Source organism: Actinia tenebrosa, unplaced genomic scaffold (genome assembly GCF_029948245.1).
Source record: "Actinia tenebrosa isolate PJP-AT-01 unplaced genomic scaffold, QUT_ActTen_1.0 PGA_scaffold13__45_contigs__length_12533684, whole genome shotgun sequence".
Lineage (NCBI taxonomy): Eukaryota > Metazoa > Cnidaria > Anthozoa > Actiniaria > Actiniidae > Actinia > Actinia tenebrosa.
The window spans coordinates 11414139-11434576 of NW_028292573.1; the positions used below are offsets into that span (position 1 = coordinate 11414139).

Here is a 20438-nt window from a genome sequence, read left to right on the forward strand (position 1 = left end):
CCAAGTGCCGGGGTAGTTCGTTTGAATTCTAGTAATTAATGAATTATTGCCCTTATCACCACCCATATCACCGAACTCTAACTCATCACTTGGGTATTCCTGATGCCCGTAGTCGGCTGGCTTCTCACCATTGGCACCCCAAACGTAAACTATACCCAGCCCATGCGTCTTACCCTCCTTATAACGAAAATCTTTTTGCTGTGGTTTGAACTCGTTAATTAACCTTTCTAGGGCAGCGGAGTCGTAGCGGTTATTCATTGGATCAAATGCCTTATCTCCCGGTAGGGGTACGTTAAGCTCCTTCAACAACCTCCTTACCGTAAAGGCAACGTGAAACCGCATAAATGAAATGTGAAACATGTCCGCGGCAACACCACAACCTTTAGTGGCAGCCCAAATAGCAAAGTCTAACTGCTGTGGCCAATACCGCATGTTGGGTCCTGCTAACCATCCCCTGGCCTCTTTACCCGACGTATGCTTCAACATCGTATTCTTATAGATATTTCTTAGTATTACGTTAAATGATTGTTTACCCACTGAAATCTCTAAATGCGTTACCAATTTTTCGAAGCCGTTTACACCACCTTCAGCGTCATAAAATGGGTAATCTTCCTTGGTCATTAATAAATTCCTTGGAAAATTAGGTTTCTTTGGGGTAACTTCCTCATGTTTTTCCTTATCTGGGTGTAACTTTTTCAATCCCTCCTCCAAATCCTTATTGGTGTAAACTAAGTCATTAAACTCTTTAAAGTAAATCCCGTCAGGTCTGCTTTCAAACTTCGAGGTTACTGCTTTGGGATACAATTTCTTAAATGCTCTCCAGTTCCAGCGGTTGTCGTGATGTGGCTGCTCCTCTATGTTATTTCCAAAAGCGTCGTACATTAGTATATAATGGATGTTATACCATCAGCACCTCCACTTTATCCTGAACTTCCTAAGGAACCTAACGAATCAAACGCCGAGAACTTCCGCTTGAATAAAGCAAATTTAATCCTGGCTTACTTGGAAGGGCAAACAAAACACTATGAAAAAGTTAGGAAGAAATACGTCAGAGCCCGGAGTACGCTACATAAGATTTCGATAACTTCAGGATCCATATCCGTTGTGTTAACGGGCTCCGGCGTTGCTGCTTCGCTTACTGGGCCGGGAATAATCGTTGGAGTTCCTTTGGCCAGCGTTGGAGCCGTCTGTGGTATTATCTCGGCTGTTGCTACGGGTATTATGAAACAGTTGTCAAGCAAAATATCCAAGCATGACACGACAATAGCTCTGTCAAGGGCTAAAGTAAATACTATCACTGACCTTGTCTCAAAGGCTTTGCGTGACAGAAAGATAGACGACGTAGAATTCTCGCTTATCTTAGCCGAAGAGGAAAAGTACGAGAAATTAAAGACGGACATAAGAAATAAAAAAACCATCGTGAAAGATCTTTCCGAGGAATCTCGCAAAAAGATCTATCAAGAAGCGAAAGAAGAGCTTCAAAGAAAGCTTGCTCAGTAAACATCTGCTTTGAAAAGAGCGTGACAGGATTTCGTTTACATATCGAACGACAGTCTGGAAATTACGCGTAATCTTATGGCATAAGATTTATGCTAATTTCTCATCTTATGGCATAAGATCCACTATCTTCTTGGAATCCATCCTAACAGTGGGTGGTTGGGGTCTATTTTGTAAAATATTTCGTAGATTACGTCAGGGTAATAAGGAATATCCTTATCCAACCGACAAAACATCCACTCGGCTTTTGTCATATCAGAAACCTCGGGAATAGACTTACCGGTAATTTCAGACAAAAGATAAGGAATAGCTTTGTAATATTTCCCTAGCTTTAATTTTTTCAACGTTTTCCGTAGACTTTGTGGGGTTGGCTCTTCTAAATGGTCTATGATTTTCTGCCTTACTTCATCGTCTAAATATACCGGGTGTAAACCTTGGATATGACTCATCCAGTCCCTAAAGTATTTTATTCTCTTATAAGGTGTTTTCGTACGACCTCCATTGGCGTAATATTGCTCTCTGGTAGCATTTGGTACGGCATTACAAATATTCTTACCACATTCGTAACACTGTGCTGACGTGTCATCTTCTATTTGCATTTTTTTACCACAACACCAGAAACCCCGAGGCTTGGGTATGTTAACTTTGGATCTTAGGCAAATTATACAGAAGTCATTGGCGAACTTTTTACATTCATGCATCGTATATCCGACAAATATTTTAACCTCCGTTTGCGGTACCCAACACAGCAGCAGTAAGGACTTATCGCGCGGCTGCCGACGGATCGCGCAAGACCCCCTGTAGGGCCTCGTCAAACCCGAAAAAGCCCAGGGGGGGCCGGGGGTCTATTTTGCCTCTGCCGGCGCTTCGCGAGTCCCCCTTACTGCTGCTCCTTAACCCTCGAATGGCTGAAATTTGATTTTTCTTCTTAGTTTTGAAAAAAATAAAATAAAATAAAATAAAATAAAATAAAAAATAAAATAAACAGATAAAAATAAAAGCAATAAACTCTAATTATCACAATTATCACCATGGCTAATCTAATTGCCCAAAATCTTATCCTTACTTTCTAGACACCTTTCCAGAATTTGGTACTCACGTTTTCGTTTATTTGTTACATTTTATCATTTCCAACCTCGACTTGGAAACATTGCTTTATATTCACTCGAGAAAATTCGGGAAAGGTTAATTTATTGTTATAATTCTAGCTATATTTTTAAATTACCTACCCCACTAACCCTCTGACATCATTTTACAACAGTTACACTGTTAAGCACATTCATTTTTGAAAATATTGGATCCGTCCTTGCATGAACATACTATTACTGATTTAAAATTTCGATTAATTTTATTTGGCCGTGAACCAAAATCATATATATAATCTATAGTGACTAACAACAGTCGCGAGTGTAAAGGAGCGATTACACGGAGCAAATTTCTCTTCAACTTCCCTCGAAACGGCGTTGCGAAACATGTTGCATGAGGCATTGCAGCGTGTAGCCGATTGCGTCTCTGTTGCACCGTGTAACACTATTGCAGCTTGGCTTGTTGCGAGACAAGTTGCAGAGAAAATTACTCCGTGTAATCCTGCATGGAGGGGAATTACTGTCTACTCATCTATTTTGCTTATTATCTTTTCACAACAATCACTGCGCGATAGCTACGCCAGTCCCCCCCTCCCCCTCCCCGCATTTTCCTGTCGTATAGGTAGTTTGTTCTTCACTGTTTTTCTATACCCACACAACCTTAAAGCATCAAATATGATCTGGCTTAGCTCGGCTCGTGGGTTCGGCTTGATTCGGCTTGTCGGCTCTGCTCGGCTTGTATTAGCTGTGCAATTTTATCTTTGCATTTTTCCGTCGTATAGGAAGCTAGTTCTTCCCCTGTTTTTCTATACCCACACAACCTTAAAGCATCGAATATGATCTCTAATGTACAGCTCTCATCTGATGTTTCGATCCACTCTCTGAGCATCTGGATTGTTACTTCAAGTGTATCTCCCGAGTAATCTTCCCTACATTTCTTCAATATCTTTTCATCGACGTGTAAATGACCAGCCAAAGTCTCCCAGCAGATATTCGGGTTTCTACTTACAATTTCTATGGTTTTTTCTTTGAGCTCTTTGTTATCCTTGAGAGGCGTAGTCACTAACTCTTTACCTGGGGAGAAGTAATGGTTAATATAACATTTTTGTGTTTTTTTTCCTATCTTTCCGTCAATTGCTAACTTCTTCGTGTTGCATACGAGTCTGAATTTGGGTAGATATTTAATCGAAGAGGAGGACGATGTTATGATGATGATGATGATATGATGATGATGTTGGTAATTAAATGATGATGATATTAGGATGATGATGGTGATCATAATGGTGGTCATAATGATCTGATGATGATAACGATGATATGATGATGGTAATGATGGTGATGTTGGTGTGATCGTAATAATAATACTTTATTCAAATAATAATAATGATGATGATGATGATGATGATGATGATAATAATAATACTTTATTCAAATCGGACATCATCAAGGAAGACCTTGAGGTTAACCTAATATAGACGGATTCCCTAACTAAACACATTAAAAAATGAGGAACTTACCAACGCCTAGCAATTCTATTAAACTAGAAATTGCTACTGGAAATTTTTCACATAAAACGTCCACGAGATGTTGTAGACAATCTTTTCTTGGTTTATCGCAACTTTTTTTTGGAAATTTACGAAGAAATTTCTCTGGTTTCCATGGTCCCTCTTTTATCCATTGTATGTCTTTATGGTCGAGGTACGTTGACATTAAGTAGAAAATATCCTCTGGGAGGTCATTGAAATTATCAGTAATAACAATCCCAAGACACTCTACTGGATCCTAAACAAAGTAAGGTTAAAAAGAAGCTTTACAAGTTGACAGAGACTTTCTGTGGCTCACCAATTGTTGGAATATTAGTGGATACAATTGACACAAAAATAAATGGAAAGATAGGATATATGATTAGAAAATGGCAATAACGAGGAGTTGACATATAGGACGGCCATGAAGGACATTGTCCTCCCTAAATAATCATAAGAATGTACCATGCTAAAATTTTACAAACCTCGTCTGTAATTGGTGTAATATCTTTAACCTGTAGAAACGATGAAGAGACAAAAACATCATTATCAGAAAAGTGTGCTAGTGATGGGTCAATCAGTAATTCAAACAAAGTCAGTCATTCAACTAACCATCAAACGATCGGTAACCGGTACGTTTATGGATTTTGAGTGTGACAGACATTTAAATGAGTCTTTTGACACCCCTCCCCCATCCCCCCCCCCCCCCCCCTCCATGGGTACTCTCTTTGTCCAAATGGTAGATGATAGGTAAATGGTAAATGGTAGGTGAATGGTAAATGGTAAATGGTAGAGGTGATCGGCGGTCGCTTTTGAAAACGACCCCTACAAGTTACGCATAAATTGAAAAAGCTCTTGCAGAGATGTTGATTTTAACCACTAAGAGGTACGACTGTATATTATAGAAAGTGATTGCGCTGATATCGTAAAATCAGTGACTAGACAACATCTTTCCTCTGTTCTTCAGTTTATATTTGATCAATAAAGGAAATAAATAACAATTGACCCTAAAAGGTAGGCAGTCTTGTAACGTAACTGGTTACGTTAAAGTCTCAATAAAGGACTAATATTTTCAACCCTAAAAGGACGGGGGGGAGGGAAATGGTACATCGCCACTATGACCAAGAACTTGCTACGCCCCTTTACGTGTGGAAAAGACTCATCAATACGTAAATAAAATAACTTTTTGCAACTCTGTCAAAAAAACCTTACTTTTTGTTCCACAGTTTCAAGCCTGTTTTCGCACTTTTCTTGTTTTTGTGCTACAACTGCTATCTTTTTGTCGCTACATTCCCTGTTTTGTTCCAAAGCTGTAACTCTCGTATCCAAAGCTTCTAACTTCTTGTCTTTGTCTCTATTTTCCTTGACGAGAATGTCTAGGATATCGCGTAAAGTAGCGGCTATTTTTTCAGCTTCGTCTTTCTCGTTTGCTTCCAAACGCTTTACTTCTTGAGACAACCGTTTGATTTCTACCTGAGCAAACTCGATAAACTTTACCAAAGAATCTGCACCAATACCTGAAAATATACTGACTAACTAAACAAGTAGCTCTTCAGCTGGCAATAATCTACGATAAGACTATAGTTTGCGAGGGAAAAGGTCGAAATAAACTCAACTTGTTCATGTAAGGAAAGAGGAAGGAGGAAGATCGTGAAGGACAAATCAGGGTGGGGAACAAGGGGAGAAGGATGAGTAAGAAGAAGAAGAAAGGAGGAGGGGAGGATGGAATAAGAGGAGAGTCGGAAGAAGGAAGCAGAAAGGGAGAAAGGTGTGGAAAGAGAAAGGATGAGAGGAGCAGAAAATAACGGAGATGGGAAGAAGGCGGAGAGAAGACGATGACCGGAGGCAAGGAGGAAATACAAGAGGGAGGGGAGGAAAAGAGAGTTTTTAGAAACTCTGTATTAATTTGTTTCTGTTAATTATAAAATAGTTTACCTATGGTTTCCCACTCTCCCAGTTCGTCCGTTATTGGTTTTTCATCGTCATCAGGCAATTTTAAAGCTTGAAGGAGATCTCTCATCAACTGAAAGCACCTTGTGAACTTTGTGTCGTCCCACTCCAGAAATTTACAGTGACCCCAAGGATTTCTGACGTCACTTCTTACGTCCCTTGCCAACTTTTGAACGTCAGGAGGAAATACGCTGGCGGACGAGAGAATACCAAGAACAGCAGACATGTCACAAGTATCATCAAAACCTGCAATGACAAACAACGAGAAATATTTTAGCCATTTATGACGAGAAATTTTATTTTTTTCAGCTTTCCAGCAACTAAGATCTGGATTTAATATGTCGAAATGGCCAGTATTTTTTTTACAAAAGGTTTTTTTCTGAAGCCTATTAATTTATAAATATCATGAAACAACCTTATGGCCGATCTAAGTCAGCAAACGGTACTGAACTAACAGATCGAATTGAATTTAGCGCGTTAGGTTGACAATGTGTGGAGGGAGGAAAACCCTCAAATCTAGGAAGGGACCAGACAAGCTCTGCTCAAATGTGATACCTAGTCTAGAAATTGAATCAGGGGTGAGTTTACTACCGCTGCGCCAAAATTAATTCAATAAAGCATAATTCATAAAAAGCTGCAGCAACTACTGGATTGATCGACGTGAAGACACGGCAAAAGCTTATTTAATTCAAATCTTTACGAATGATCGGTCAGAAAAAAATAGGGGCTTTTAAGCGGTGGTGCTAAGATATGAAGTTTGTGTTCGAGTGGTGAAATATTTTTCAACAAAAGATGAACTTAATGCCTTGTAATTTTATTATCATTATATAGACACATCCACAAACAAAAACTTGTAGCATGTAGCATGCATGCAGCATGTACTGTAATGGAAAACATCGGAAGTGACGTCGTCGATATCTTAACTATCGGTTGCTATCAATAGACGTCACTTCCGGTAATAGATCTTTTTTGATGGCTTGTAGAATCCTGGAGGTTGTTTTGATCTCTTGTTTTCTGGTTTGATGTCGTGAAAATAGTCAAATACAATAGTTTGAGGACTTATTTTGATATGTTTTGACTTAGCATCCGCTAGTTGCCCCCCAGTCAACCGCTTGTTTGCCCCCCAGTCAACTCTAAAAAGTCACGTGATTGATAGTAAGCAATTGAGGATATGGAAAATACGTTACTGAAATCAAATGAAAAATACGAATGGCGTATTTCCCAACAAAACAATAGTGTCTATTTAAAAATTTATAATATTAGGGACTGAAGTTGTCTCACCTGTGAATTTCGCCATGTATGGCATCAAATACAACTTGCCCAAGTCTTCTGCAGATTTCACATTGTAGTCGTAGGGACGTGCTTTGTTGTTATTTATGCTCTCATAATGAAATTGTTTTCCATGATCATCATTTAAGTGCTTCGTATGACTTTGATTGTCGATGCTGTGCTTGGTTTTCAGATCATCGTAATGTTTGTACATTTCTTTCTTGAGGAAATCTCGTAAAGGTGGCAAAAGGGTTTTATTTAGGCCAATTCCGACAACGATCCACCTCTTTTGCTCATTACTGAGCTCGAGATTAAGATTCGACGCCACTGCAAATCAAAAAGAAAATCCAAATATATTTTTCTTTCTTTATCATTCGTTAAACCGATAGTTTTACTCTCAAACTCGAATAACTTTGTCAGCTTTTGAGCGAGCAACAACCCACTTCCACTTTCATCAGACGTTCAACTCAAAGCTTAGAAAGAAAATGTTTAATGGAGTTAAAAAAACACAAAGATTCAATCTAGTAAAGGCCCTGTTGTACTGCAATTTTTCATCAATAACGCGGTCGCGTGACAAGTTGCTGGAGAACTGCACAGTGGAACACGGGTTAACTCGTAATTATTTTGTTGTTGCGCGTACCGTTGCACGAAGTAGAACTCAGTTTTACTTTTCGCAACGGATTGCAGTAACTGGCAACGCCACTGCAAAGTGTATGATCTCTCCAACATTTTTTTCTCACAATTTTAAGGCAATTTTTTTAAAGAGCGTATGTCCAAATTTCTTTTTTCTTTCCGCGGAGTCAAAAAATTTACTAGTTGCCAAGATCGCGTCGCAGTGTAACAATTCAACTCGGCAAATTGCAACGCTACATCTTTTCAAGCATTGCGATACACGTTGCTGAGAAGTTTGCACAGTGTAACAGGAACTCAAGGGATCAATAAAATTCTCTAAGCTATCACATCTTAGCTCTCGATTCTTTCTAAAAAAATTCAAATATATTCTCTCTAATGCAATGGCACGACATGTCGAACCGTATCAGTTAGGTGTAATCAACCCGGGATTATATGAAATATGCGACTTGAGTATAACTTTTGACTTAATTATAGAATTTCGCGCGCTGTGATTGGTCGAGCGAGAAGTGATTCTGAGACGATAATCATTGCTCGAGCGGTGATTATGAGGTTTCCCAAAGTATGCCAGAGTGGAAGTAATACTAAAACGTTTTTTTTACCCTCAATTACGTCTTTTTTTCTGATATTCAAGTCTAAAATTTAAGAAGAAGACTGGCGGCTTAGTAAATGTTCCCCGATATTCACTTTGCCTTCGGCGAATAATTGTTAAAAAACAGCCTTTCGTACCTTTGGTTGACCATATCGGAGGCGATGGAATATCTTTAGCCTAAACAAACAATGGCAAACAGGAAAAACAATTATCTAAATACTAATCAAAATAATGATCATAATTAGTAATTTATTTCCCATTGATTTTTACGATATAAATGTAAAATAAAATAGACAACTTTAAAGATAAAGATAAATAAGAAAATATATGGGAATTATAATACTAAATTTAACATATTATTTATATGTAAAAGCAAAAAGAAGCATATGCAAATAATAGATCAGAAGAATTAAAATCTAAAGATAAAAAAATTAATACTAACCAGTGGGGTTCTTTGATTCCCTCCGCCACTTCTCGAAAATACCTTGTCCTTGCTCATTTGGAGAATACCCAATAGTAAATGGTCCAGGTTTTCTTCAGGGTTCGGGAAAAAACGAATGACTAGTTCTTCGTGGTTCTCTTGATCTTGTCTTGTATCACGTACAGTTAACTCCTTTCTACAGACTTGACCTCTCAAGAAACTTTGAAAAAATCATATACGCCATTTAATGATAACGATTTTGTTGAAATCTGCATAGCATGAGCTTGAGTACATTAAAGTGCACCTAACTCCTGATACAATACTTTCAGTATTGATTCTACATAAAGTGAATAGTTGAACTTTAAAAAAATGTTTTTGGAAAACGAGTGATGGAAACCACGAAATAAACTTGCAGCGCAAGAGTTGACTGTGACAGCGCATAATTTTACTAACCTTAGAAAAAACCTTTCAATTCTCATGTCAGCACCGTTGACCTTCGGGTAGGCTTTATCATTTGGTGTCATTTTCTGATCACTAGTAGTGATTGCAAGTTTGGAATAGCCCTGACCTTAGAGTGAATTATATAAGAACTTTTTTAGAAGTGATGCATGGCAATCCATCAAACGAAAGCAGGCAGGCAGGCAGGCAGGCAGGCAGGCAGGCAGGCAGGCAGGCAGGCAGGCAGGTAGGCAGGCAGGCAGGCAGGCAGGTATTCCTTTACCTTTCATTTTAGATAAGATTTTATCTTCCATGTGGTTTTCAGCACACACTAACGTTAACTTTGGTAACAAAGGTGCGTCGTCGTCAGTGTCCTTGAAGGCAGCGAAACAGACGTGACGCCCAAAACATAATGTTCGAAATATCTTAGAAGCAGATTGTATTTTTTCCTTCGATATCCAAGGCCACCAACTTAAAGATTAAAAAAAGAAGCTATAAGTTCAACTAATGCGATCAAGTGTTCTCACAACCTAATTTATAGAAATATACAATTTTGGTAACCAAGATAATCAGGTTCTTCATGTAAAAGGAATGATTCTTCGACAATCGAAACAAATCGCAATTTTGTTTGTTTTTGCGGAAAGAAAACTGTAAAAACCGGAGAAAAAGCATTGAAGCACAGAAGAGAACCAGAGACGCGGCCGGTGCTCTCACAGATACGCTACAGTAATAATCTATCTTTATAGGCAGTAATAACATACCTGAAAAAATTACTCAATTCTGTTTGGGTTAGAGCAGTGTTGCAAAAAAAGTATAATACAGTGCAGAAAAGTGTAACAAAGCAAATTACAAAAGGAATTTTCGCTTTTGATTGGATAATAAACAATGGAAAATAATTCTAGCCAATTAGGTGACAGATTTTCATGACAAAAAATTTGAGAAAAATTTAGCAAATCTAGGGGAAAATTGTAGCCATTTTATCTTAGGTAAAAGTAAGCAAAGATGTTACGGATTTTACTATCAAACAACTAAAAAACAGTTCAAAAAAGAAAACACAAGTAAGAGTAAATCGTTAAGGCTGAATATATGGGAGAAATAGTGAGAAGAAAACAATCTATGACATGAATTGACGATAATGAGCCAGCCGATCTAAAGGAAATACTCGAGCGATTCTTTGCCGAAGTAATAAGCAAAAATTAAAACAGAAACGTAAATGACTATGAGCAAGACCATTAAATATGATGTGGTAAGTGCTTACACAATATTTTGGCCGAAAATTTTCTTAACACGTTCAACAACTGTCAGGTATAATTTTTTCAATATTCTACTCCGTTAGCTGCGAAGTCAGCCAATCCAATGTCTTCATTCATAGTGATTCAGATTTACTTTACAGTTACTTTACAGTTACAGTTTATTTCGGGTTTAAAATAAATGAGAAACTATTTGAATTACATTTATTTGAAACCAAAATCGCTTTGAATATAGTTGGTTGTGAACGAAAGAACTTCATAAAATATTATGCGTTGAATATTTCACATATTTTCTTTCTTTTGTAATTTTTTCATGTATGTTATTTAACAAATCAAAAACAGTTTTCCGTGTTTGATACTCTTATCAAAACACGCGGGATGTAAAATAACAAACGCGCGAAAAGATCGAAAAAAAGCAAAGTCTAAGTAAATTCTCCCTACGCGCGCGATAGATTAAAAATGACGACAGCGTGTTTTGATACTCTCATCAAACATGGTTTTCGACCAATCATAACGCGCGTAGTATCCCAATTATTTTATAATACCTATACTAACACAGTAATGATCTGACGCTGAAGGCAGCGTGATCTTTGTATCCATTCTGGACCCGTGCACAGTGCCGGTAAGCTATTACCATGATCAGCATGGGCTCACTCAAAACCATTATATAACTGGTACTATGTAATTGACCCTTCAGCGATCTTTTTAAAGTGCTAGTGCACCTAACCCCTGATACAATACTTTCAGTATCGATTCTACATAAAGTGAATAGTTGAATGGTGAAATATTTCTTCATTCAAGTGTTGAGTCTTTACAGTGCGGACACAGTAACTGGGACCTCATGAACAAAATTTAAAATAAAAAGGACTTTAGCCAAGAAAGTGATAACAAAATTAGTATCATATTGATTTCAGCCAATCACAATCTCTCGTTCCAGCGGTTATTAATAACATATAATTTTTACTCAGGTATTTAGGCTTCGTTGCTTGCTACTGATTGCAATTGGATTAAGTTTGACCAAGGGAACATACTTATGCTTTCTTGGTTTGACTAAAGTTTGATTCCTTTGTTTTTTTTTTGTAGTGATTGGTTAACTTTCTTCAAGTGGTCCCGATTAATGTGTCCGCACTTTAAGTTACGAAGGTTTATGTGACGTCACCGCAGGCTAGGCTTCATTGAATATACTACTAATTTTAACTGCTTCACACGAACAGTTTTTAAAAATACTTCATCATATATATTCGACTATTCACTTTAGGTAGAATCAATACTGAAAGTATTATATCAGGTGTTAGGAGCAAGAGTTAGGCTAAGTGTCCAAAAATGAACAAAAAAATCATAGTAATTTTACAATATTCAATTTGGAAATATTACTTTTTCATTTCTATTGGAAAAAAATTCTAGCAACAATTTCACAAATGTATTGAATAGACCCTTTGCCAAAATGGCGGCCGCAATGAGTTAAATTAGAAAAACAATAACGGCACTAGAAAGAGCACCTTTACTAGCAACCCTACAAAGATTAATTGTACGTTTTACCAGACGTACAAACGTTTGTAAATTTGTCAACTTTCAACTAAAGTTTTCTCGGCCCGCGATATAAGACCTGACATACTATGGAAATCACTAGAGTACAGTGGTGAAACATCCGTTGGAATGCACGTCTCGCGGCGGTAGGTTCATGTGCCACGTGATGAAATTTTTGTGTACCATGTGAGGATGAAACTGTCTGGAGTGAGTGGCCGTATAGTCTCCCCCACAGCCGCTTTCAGTGACGACAATGAAAGCGGCTGTGGGGGAGACTAGTGGCCGTAGCACTTGTTGCAGTTATAAAAAGAAATACCGGTCTGGTCAAAAATCTTCAGTTTGAACAGATGAACATAGTGCATGTAGTCCAGATAATCGTGGCAATAGCTCAATTTGCATTATCTGATCCGCTTTCAAGCCCATTTTTATATCGAACACTACTATAATCGCATGCTCTCAAACATGATCCTGTGGTACACAAAAATCTCATCATGTGGTACATAAATCTATCACTGCGAGACGTGCATTCCAACGGTCGTTTTACCACGTTGTGATTTCTATAGTAATGAAACTTCGTAGGGTTGATAAAGTAAAGGTGCTCTTTTCGGTGCAGTATTGGTTTTATACTCAGTTTAATCTTTGCGGTCGCCATTTCGGCAAAGCGTCTGTTTGATGTGGCCTTTTTCAAATAATAAGTCATCATTCATGTAGTGGAGCAATTGTGGAACCGAGTACCAAGCAATATCACAGCACATACTTACCAGGAGAAGTTTCTTACGCGAAATTCCATGTGGGTCCTAAGCTTTACAATTTTTGCTTGATCTGTTACATCTTCCCATTCGTTATCTTCCCATCTGTTATCGTCCAAGCGAAGAAGCCGAATGTCTTTTGTTGAGTATTCTGCTGTGTTGTTTGGCAAGGGCATCTTTACGATAACAGACTTTAAAAAGGCAATACTTGAAAAGCCATCCATACAAAGTATAGAACATGCATCTTTGTTTTCAGGCATCAACATTAACTTTAAAAGGACAAACAAAAACGACTGAGATGATCGATATAAAAGTCGTGAAATGCAGCTAAATGGGTAGTAGAATACTGTCAATCACATAATTCAATTGTTCTAATGTACCTTCTCACGGTTTCAATGTATACCGTTACATATTCTTTAACAATTATTCGCCGAAGGCGACATGTGAATATCGGGGATTATTTCTCAATTGACACGGTTTTCTTTGTTATTTATTTTTGTTTAACCCTCATTATAAATGCGAGGTCAATATATAGTTGTTAACCCGGTTAATAACTATATATAGACCTATCGCATTTATAATGAGCAACATTTGATAGAAAACCTTCTCAATTGATAAATAAAATACTTAATTACCGAGAACGGAGGCAATAAGCCTATACATCCCTCGGTAATTAACTCTTACATAGTAACCGAAACAAAGTTGAGGTTATTAGTACCGATATTCATTGAGCCCTAGGTGAATAATTGTTTTAGTATAAATACACAGGTGATTCTTTCAAAAAAAAAAAAAAAAAAGAAGAAGAAGAAGAAGAAGAAGAAGATAAAAGACACATTTAAAATTTGGAGCAGCAACAAAGCGGCTGGCCGCCATTTTGGATTATCGCTGGAGGTGATTATCGGGTGATAATTTGAGTTTCTCGACCAATCAGCGCCCGAGATTTTCAATAATCACCTGTGTATTCATACTAAAACAAATTATTCTATTTCGATAAGTGCGTAATAATGGAAATAGGTGTTCGCAAAACTGAACATTTTTTTAGGTTTATTGGCGTGTTGTTACCCGTATGTGCAAAGAGCTATTGCTTCGTTAAACGTGGAAAATTAATCTTAATAACCAAACCTTCATGGTTCCTTCCACGGTCTTGGCTACAGCTCCTTGGGGGAACTCAATCGTGACATCACCACACACAGAAGACCTGACAACACATCCTTTGTGCGTGACTTGGAATCGATCTGTGATGAGTCTGGTTACAACTGCTAAGGTACACAGCTTGCTGATCTGCACTCGAATGAAATCTGTTTTGCATGCTGGTGATCCTTGTATTTACGAAAAAATATAAAATAAATAAAATTACATAACTACATTAATTATATTTTTATTACAATAACCTCTTCCATATACTAAATGAATAACGAGATTCAATTCAATCCCTTGAATTTGTTAAAAAAAATTCACATTTGTTTCGTTTAATCACTTTCCGCGTGTTGTTTTTACTAAACGGGGCGTGGTAAAAAAGCTGGGTTTTATTGAAGGACTGTTGTCTCGCTTTCTGATTGGTTGAGCTGGCATTCATCATGAGGGCGAAAAGGAAAGGACGCTACTCCGTCGACAACCTTTCACATAGACAACTCTATTGTAGGTAGAGATAACTAGCTAAAAGCTAGTGTGAGCTGCGTCGGTGTTTCTAATGAAACAGTAATGACAAAAGGGTAAATTGAACACCGTGAAAAGATGAAAAAAACTTACTGACGTTTCGGACGCCAGTCCTTCGTCGGAGCTAGTACTCCGACGAAGGAATAGTGTCCGAAAAGTCAGTAAGTTTTTTCATCTTTTCACGGTGTAAAATTTAACCATTTTATCTATTGTAGGTACGTTATAATATACCTTTTGCTTCTTCCTCTACTAACTCTGGTTCTTCCCAAACGTATTTGCCTTGACTGAAGGCCAGTACAGTAGTTTTATAACCATATTCTTTTCCAGGTCCAGAATGCATTAAGGTCACAGACATAGGCTTATTGAGTTTCACAGGCCTACTGGAACTCATTTCCAAGAAATAACTAACATCTGTAGCTATTTCTGCCATGGGCGGTTGACAGCGACAAGGGTCAACTTTGTACTTGACTTTAATTGGTGTGTTCACGGCATTGCGTGGAACTTCAAGAAAAAAGAAGTCGCTTGAGAAATCATAGTATCCTCCTTTGTCGTCTCTGCAAAGCAACGATACCAACAAATAATTAATTAGGAATACCAGTTAGAGAAGTAAACACGATAATAAAACAAAAAAAAGGAATCAGTAACGCTTACAGTGTTATTACGTCTGTCCCCTCTCCCGTTTCAGCATCAGCATCAGCAACGTCAGCATCAGCATCAGGCTTCTTTCCAGCGTCAGCGTCAGTCTCCTTTTAAAGCAACAATAAAGAACATTTCAATTTACTCCTAAGACCTTTTATGACTATTTTGCAACGAGACCACTAGATAATACAGGACATGTATGCTCCCACAATGAAGCCAGATTGTCACTGACAATCACCGCTTGATTTATTATTCAACATGACACGCGTGCGCGTTCTATTTATATTTCTTCTGTGAAATAAATAGTTAATGGGTTTGATTTTCTCTGTGTACTTTTATGATCACCGTCACTCACAACACTTCAGTTTCGAGTTCTCTGTTGCTCAAGGGTACCCTCGATTTTGTGTAGAACATTCATGTGTTCCAGTGAAAGTCTTTCAAAGAATTTCAAAGTGTATGTATTGTTGATGTTGTACCTTTTTTCTTTGACTGTTCGTATTTGCAAATATTATGACGCTGAAATAAGGCTAACCCGGTATTGTACAAATTCAAAAATGGTCTAATGATCTGTTGCCTATCATGCTTTTGGAGAATTTTTTATATAACCGAAAATTTTTTTTTAATTCCTAACCTTTTGAAATTTTTCCATTCTTGGTCTATACTCTTCCAGTTTGTCTTTCTTGTTCAGTTTCTTACACATTGCTTCAAGTCTGTCACACAGTAGTTTTCTCACAACACTGTGGTTGTCTTCAGGTAAAGACTCCTCCATTACAAAAGCTTCTTCATAACTTGCTAGAGCTGCTTTATGATCGTTTCTCCACTCATGAATGATCCCAATCAGGTACAAAATCCTCACAGTCTCTGGGTGTTTACCAAGGCTCTTGTTTCTTATTTTCAAGGATTTCTGACCATATTCAAGGGCCCGGTCATAGTCTTGAAGTCCGATAAGGATGTTTGCAAGGTTCCTTTGGAACGTAGCCGTGTCGTCTGTGTCATTTACTCCAAGTTTTTTTTGAAGGCTTAATGCTTTCTCTAGGAATTCAGTGGCCTTTTCTAAATCATGTCTTTTTTTTTGAGAAATCGAATCCCAAATGCGGTTGGCAAAGTTTTGAAAACTCCAAAATATCTCAGATGACGTTTTTATTTCGCCCTTGCCAAGTGTTTCGTAGACCTGTGATAGCTGATTGTAGTATGTTGGTATATCGAAATGTTTCTCACCACCAACAAGTTTGATTTTCATGTCCATAGCTCGCTGGTAAAACGTCAATGCCTCTTTTGGCTTACCACATTCCATGTAGCAATTTCCAATAAGATTTAATGTCCTTGCAGTAAGAGTATGATCACCGTAGACCTTCCTGTGTATGGCAAGTGACTGTTTTAAATCAAAAAGTGCTTCTTCGAGAAGCCTTTCTTTTTCCATTCTGCTCGATTCGTCTATCAGGTTTGCACTGGTCATACACTTTATTTGACCACTGCAGTACTTGCACAATCCTTTTGCAGCCTTCAGTTTCTCAGGCTTTAATATTAACATGGCTTTTGCTAGCGACATTTCAGCTCTTTTTAGTGCTTCACAAGCCCTTCGTGTTCCCTCCATGTCAGACAACTGGATAGACTCCCAACATCTAAAATTGGCACTAGATAACCAGCTTTCTATGGGAGAAAATAAAAAAGAAATTAATTGATTAATTAATTAATTAATTAATAATAAAAATGAAAATGAAAATGAAAAAAATAAAATAAAATAAAATAAAATAAAATGAAAATGAAAAAAATAAAATAAAATAAAATAAAATAAAATAAAATAAAATAAAATAAAATAAAATAAAATAAAATAAAATAAAATAAAATAAAATAAAATAAAATAAAATAAAATAAAATAAAATAAAATAAAATAAAATAAAATAAAATAAAATAAAATAAAATTCAGGTTGCTGAAAGGTTGCTGCATTCAGGTTGCTGAAAGCGCCATTTTATAAATTTAGATTTTTAGCTTATTAACGTAGATTTTTAGATAAAGATACATAGTTATATATTTAATATATATTTCAATTTTCCTTATTAGTCAGTTTTTCATCTTATAATTCCTTCTTCTTTGTAAGTATTATATATTAACATATTCATATTTAAATAATGGACAAATTCTATTCGTTTTTTACAATCTTGAAAAAATGTATAAATATTTAAAATTTATTAATTATTGATTAGAGATTATTGTTATTATTAATTATTGATTAAAGACTATATATTCTCTTCAAAAAATAAAATAAAATAAAATAAAATAAAATAAAATAAAATAAAATAAAATAAAATAAAATAAAATAAAATAAAATAAAATAAAAATGATAAAATGATAATAATCATAATAATAATAATAATAATAATAATAATAATGAATATAAATAAATAACAGATAAAATACACCCGACTCTTAACCACGACATTTAATTTCTCTTAACACAAAAAAAATTGACGTTTTGCAGATGGAAGAAACATGGATAAAACCCCTTCGCAGTATTAAGGGAGAAAAAAAAAATCAAACAAACTGTACACACATATGAAATCCACAGGAAATTTTACTCAGTGCTATTCACCCTTGCCACCAATAACATTACGAAAAGGAAAACTAGTTAACTGAAAGAGAACCAACAAACAAAAATAAACAACAAATTGGTAAAGGAAACAAACAAACAAACAAACAACAAACAAGCAAGCAAGCAAGCAAACAAACAAACAAGCAAGCAAGCAAGCAAGCAAGCAAACAAACAAACAAACAAACAAACAAACAAACAAACAAGCAAGCAAGCAAGCAAGAAAGCAAACAAACAAACAAAAAAAAAAAAACGATGATAAATGCAAAACAAACTTAAATGTTCCTGTTAACAACAATGTCAATATAACATGCAAGCTCCTCACAAAGTTTATCAAAACGTGGATTATGTATACCTTTCTTTTCCATGATCTTTGCCCATTCACCAAAAAGCTTTCTTCTTTCTTTAATACTCTTGAATGCCTCAAACAGTATAGCTACGCTTCCTGTGTCCTCCACATCTTCAGATTGAAGAATCAAGTCAAGAGTTTCCTTCCGGGTTGCAAGGTCAATGAATAATTCGAGATTGGCTTTGTCTTCTTCAAGCTCTTTGTATGTACCAACAAAATCTTTATCTAAATTCTTTGCAAGTTGATTGAATTTCTTGGAAAAGTGCTCAGCAAACTGGTTTTCTGCTTTCTCGTACGCATCTTTGTAGATAGGATTTTTAACACACAGATACGAAGCAACAAACTCTCTGAACAGTGAATGAAGGTCATACTTCCTTTCTCCAGCTACATCTTCTGCTGTTAGGATTTTGTGTATTGCTAACATTTCAAGGTCAAGCTCTGCATTATAATCTGAGGAAATGTCAGCAATTTTCATTGCAGTGGACACAGAGAAAGGACGACGAAGTAAAGAAATCTTTACAGCAATCTGTTTCAGGTGATCATTTGGTAGAGATTCAAACAATGCACTGATACAAGCAAAGTGTTCTGGTACTCCATTTTCTATCTGTGTAGTTATTTTTCGCAGCACTTCTTTAGGAGTAGTGAAACTTTCCCTCATCAGCTGCTCTGCTCCTTGAAGAAGATATGGTAAGTTACGGCAAAGATCAGCTATTTCAGACAATGCCTTGTCATGGGCCTCATCTGCAACATCTACAACGTTCTTGATTCTTTTTGTCATCAAATCTTTAGCACTTTTTTCATCAAATTCCTTCACTTTATAATCTGTCGTCGATGATTCCTCTTTTAGAGATTGTTCAAATACACTGTCCTTTGACGTAAGAATAATTTTCAGTTTTCCCTCATAGCTTGCTAAAGAGTTGATAATTCTCGATAAGAATTCCATGAATATCTGTCCTTCCTCATTCTTAAAGAACTGTTCAATATTGTCCAAAACAAAAAGAGTTTTTCCCGATATATTTTCAAGATGATCGTAGATTCGTTTCGCCTCACGGTCCCATGAGGTCAAGCCAAGACCATAAAGAACAAAAAAATAAACAGTTTCTACATTTATGATGTCTCTCAGATCAATCCATAGCATATCAAAATCTTCCATAAGACCAGAAACTACTTTGGCCAATGTCGTCTTTCCTACTCCTGATTCTCCATACAGATTGACTGCAGAAACGGCATCCTCCCTTGTCAGAGAGTCACGAATCTCTTTCGCGACAGCTTCTCTACCGACAGAATCATCTTTGCGTGGCAAAGTAGATTCCTGTTTGTAGTCATTTATAGACTTCAAAATTTCGTCCTTCTTTGCTGTTTTCTTTACCAATATTTCCATCATTTTCTGATCTCCATCTTTATCGATCGCTCCCAGCTTGTATAGTTGTTTGAAGGCACTATATAAGTCATTGTTATCAAAAGAGTCTTTTCTGGATGGATAAAGTCTTTGCAGTTGATGGATGATAAATGCTGCTTCGGCTTGAACAAACTTAGAGATGTTACCTAAAAGCGAGTCGAATGTTTTAGGAACGACGTCAACCGCTGTCATTTTTCCCGTAGTTTTATCACTTATTTACAGCCGGAGTAAAAATTCTATCTGTAAATTGTAAGCTTGCAGAAACCAAACCATTACTAGTAGTATAGGGAATGGGGGTTCCAGCGCAATCTCAACACGGGCAAGACCCGTGTCAAAAATCCACCTACGGACAATCCCCACTCCAAGTGTGGTTGGGGGCAACAGCGCAAATATGTTAGTCTATATATGGAGTGCGAAGATTGTAAAGAGTTTGTTTATGATTTCTGTGTAAAGTGCTTGAAACCCAAGTTTGTACCTACTAAACCAAATAAGTATATTTGTTGTGGTAAGAAAATGCAAATAGAAGACGACACGTCAGCACAGTGTTACGAGTGCGGTAAAAATATTCGTAATGCCGTGCCTTGTGCTACCAGGGAACAATATTATTCCAACGGAGGTCGTAAGAAGACGCCATACAAAAGAATAAAATACTTTAGGGACTGGATGAGTCATATCCAAGGTTATCGACCGGTATATTTAGACGACGAAGTAATGGAAAGAATTATGAACCATTTAGAAGAGCCAACCCCGCAAAGTCTACGGAAAACGCTGAAAAAATTAAAGCTAGGGAAATATTACAAAGCTATTCCCTATCTTTTGTCTGAAATTACCGGTAAGTCTATTCCCGAGGTTTCTGATATGACAAAAGCCGAGTGG

At 36.8% G+C, this 20438-nt stretch overlaps 1 protein-coding gene across 1 annotated transcript; it reads right to left on the reverse strand.

Moving 5' to 3' along the window:
- Positions 1-1936: 1936 nt before the first annotated feature.
- LOC116293167 (uncharacterized) lies at positions 1937-20418 on the reverse strand. The gene is made up of 16 exons (XM_089028692.1): positions 18170-20418; positions 15858-16876; positions 15239-15333; positions 14819-15141; positions 14054-14250; positions 12944-13200; positions 9689-9876; positions 9421-9535; positions 8989-9187; positions 8684-8723; positions 7337-7651; positions 6041-6301; positions 5318-5622; positions 4591-4620; positions 4100-4364; positions 1937-3656 (listed from the first exon to the last, which is right to left on the reverse strand). The coding sequence occupies exons 1-16, from the start codon at positions 19752-19754 to the stop codon at positions 3268-3270; spliced, it is 5583 nt and encodes a 1860-aa protein (XP_088884818.1). The 5' UTR covers positions 19755-20418; the 3' UTR covers positions 1937-3267.
- Between the last annotated feature and the right edge of the window lie 20 nt (positions 20419-20438).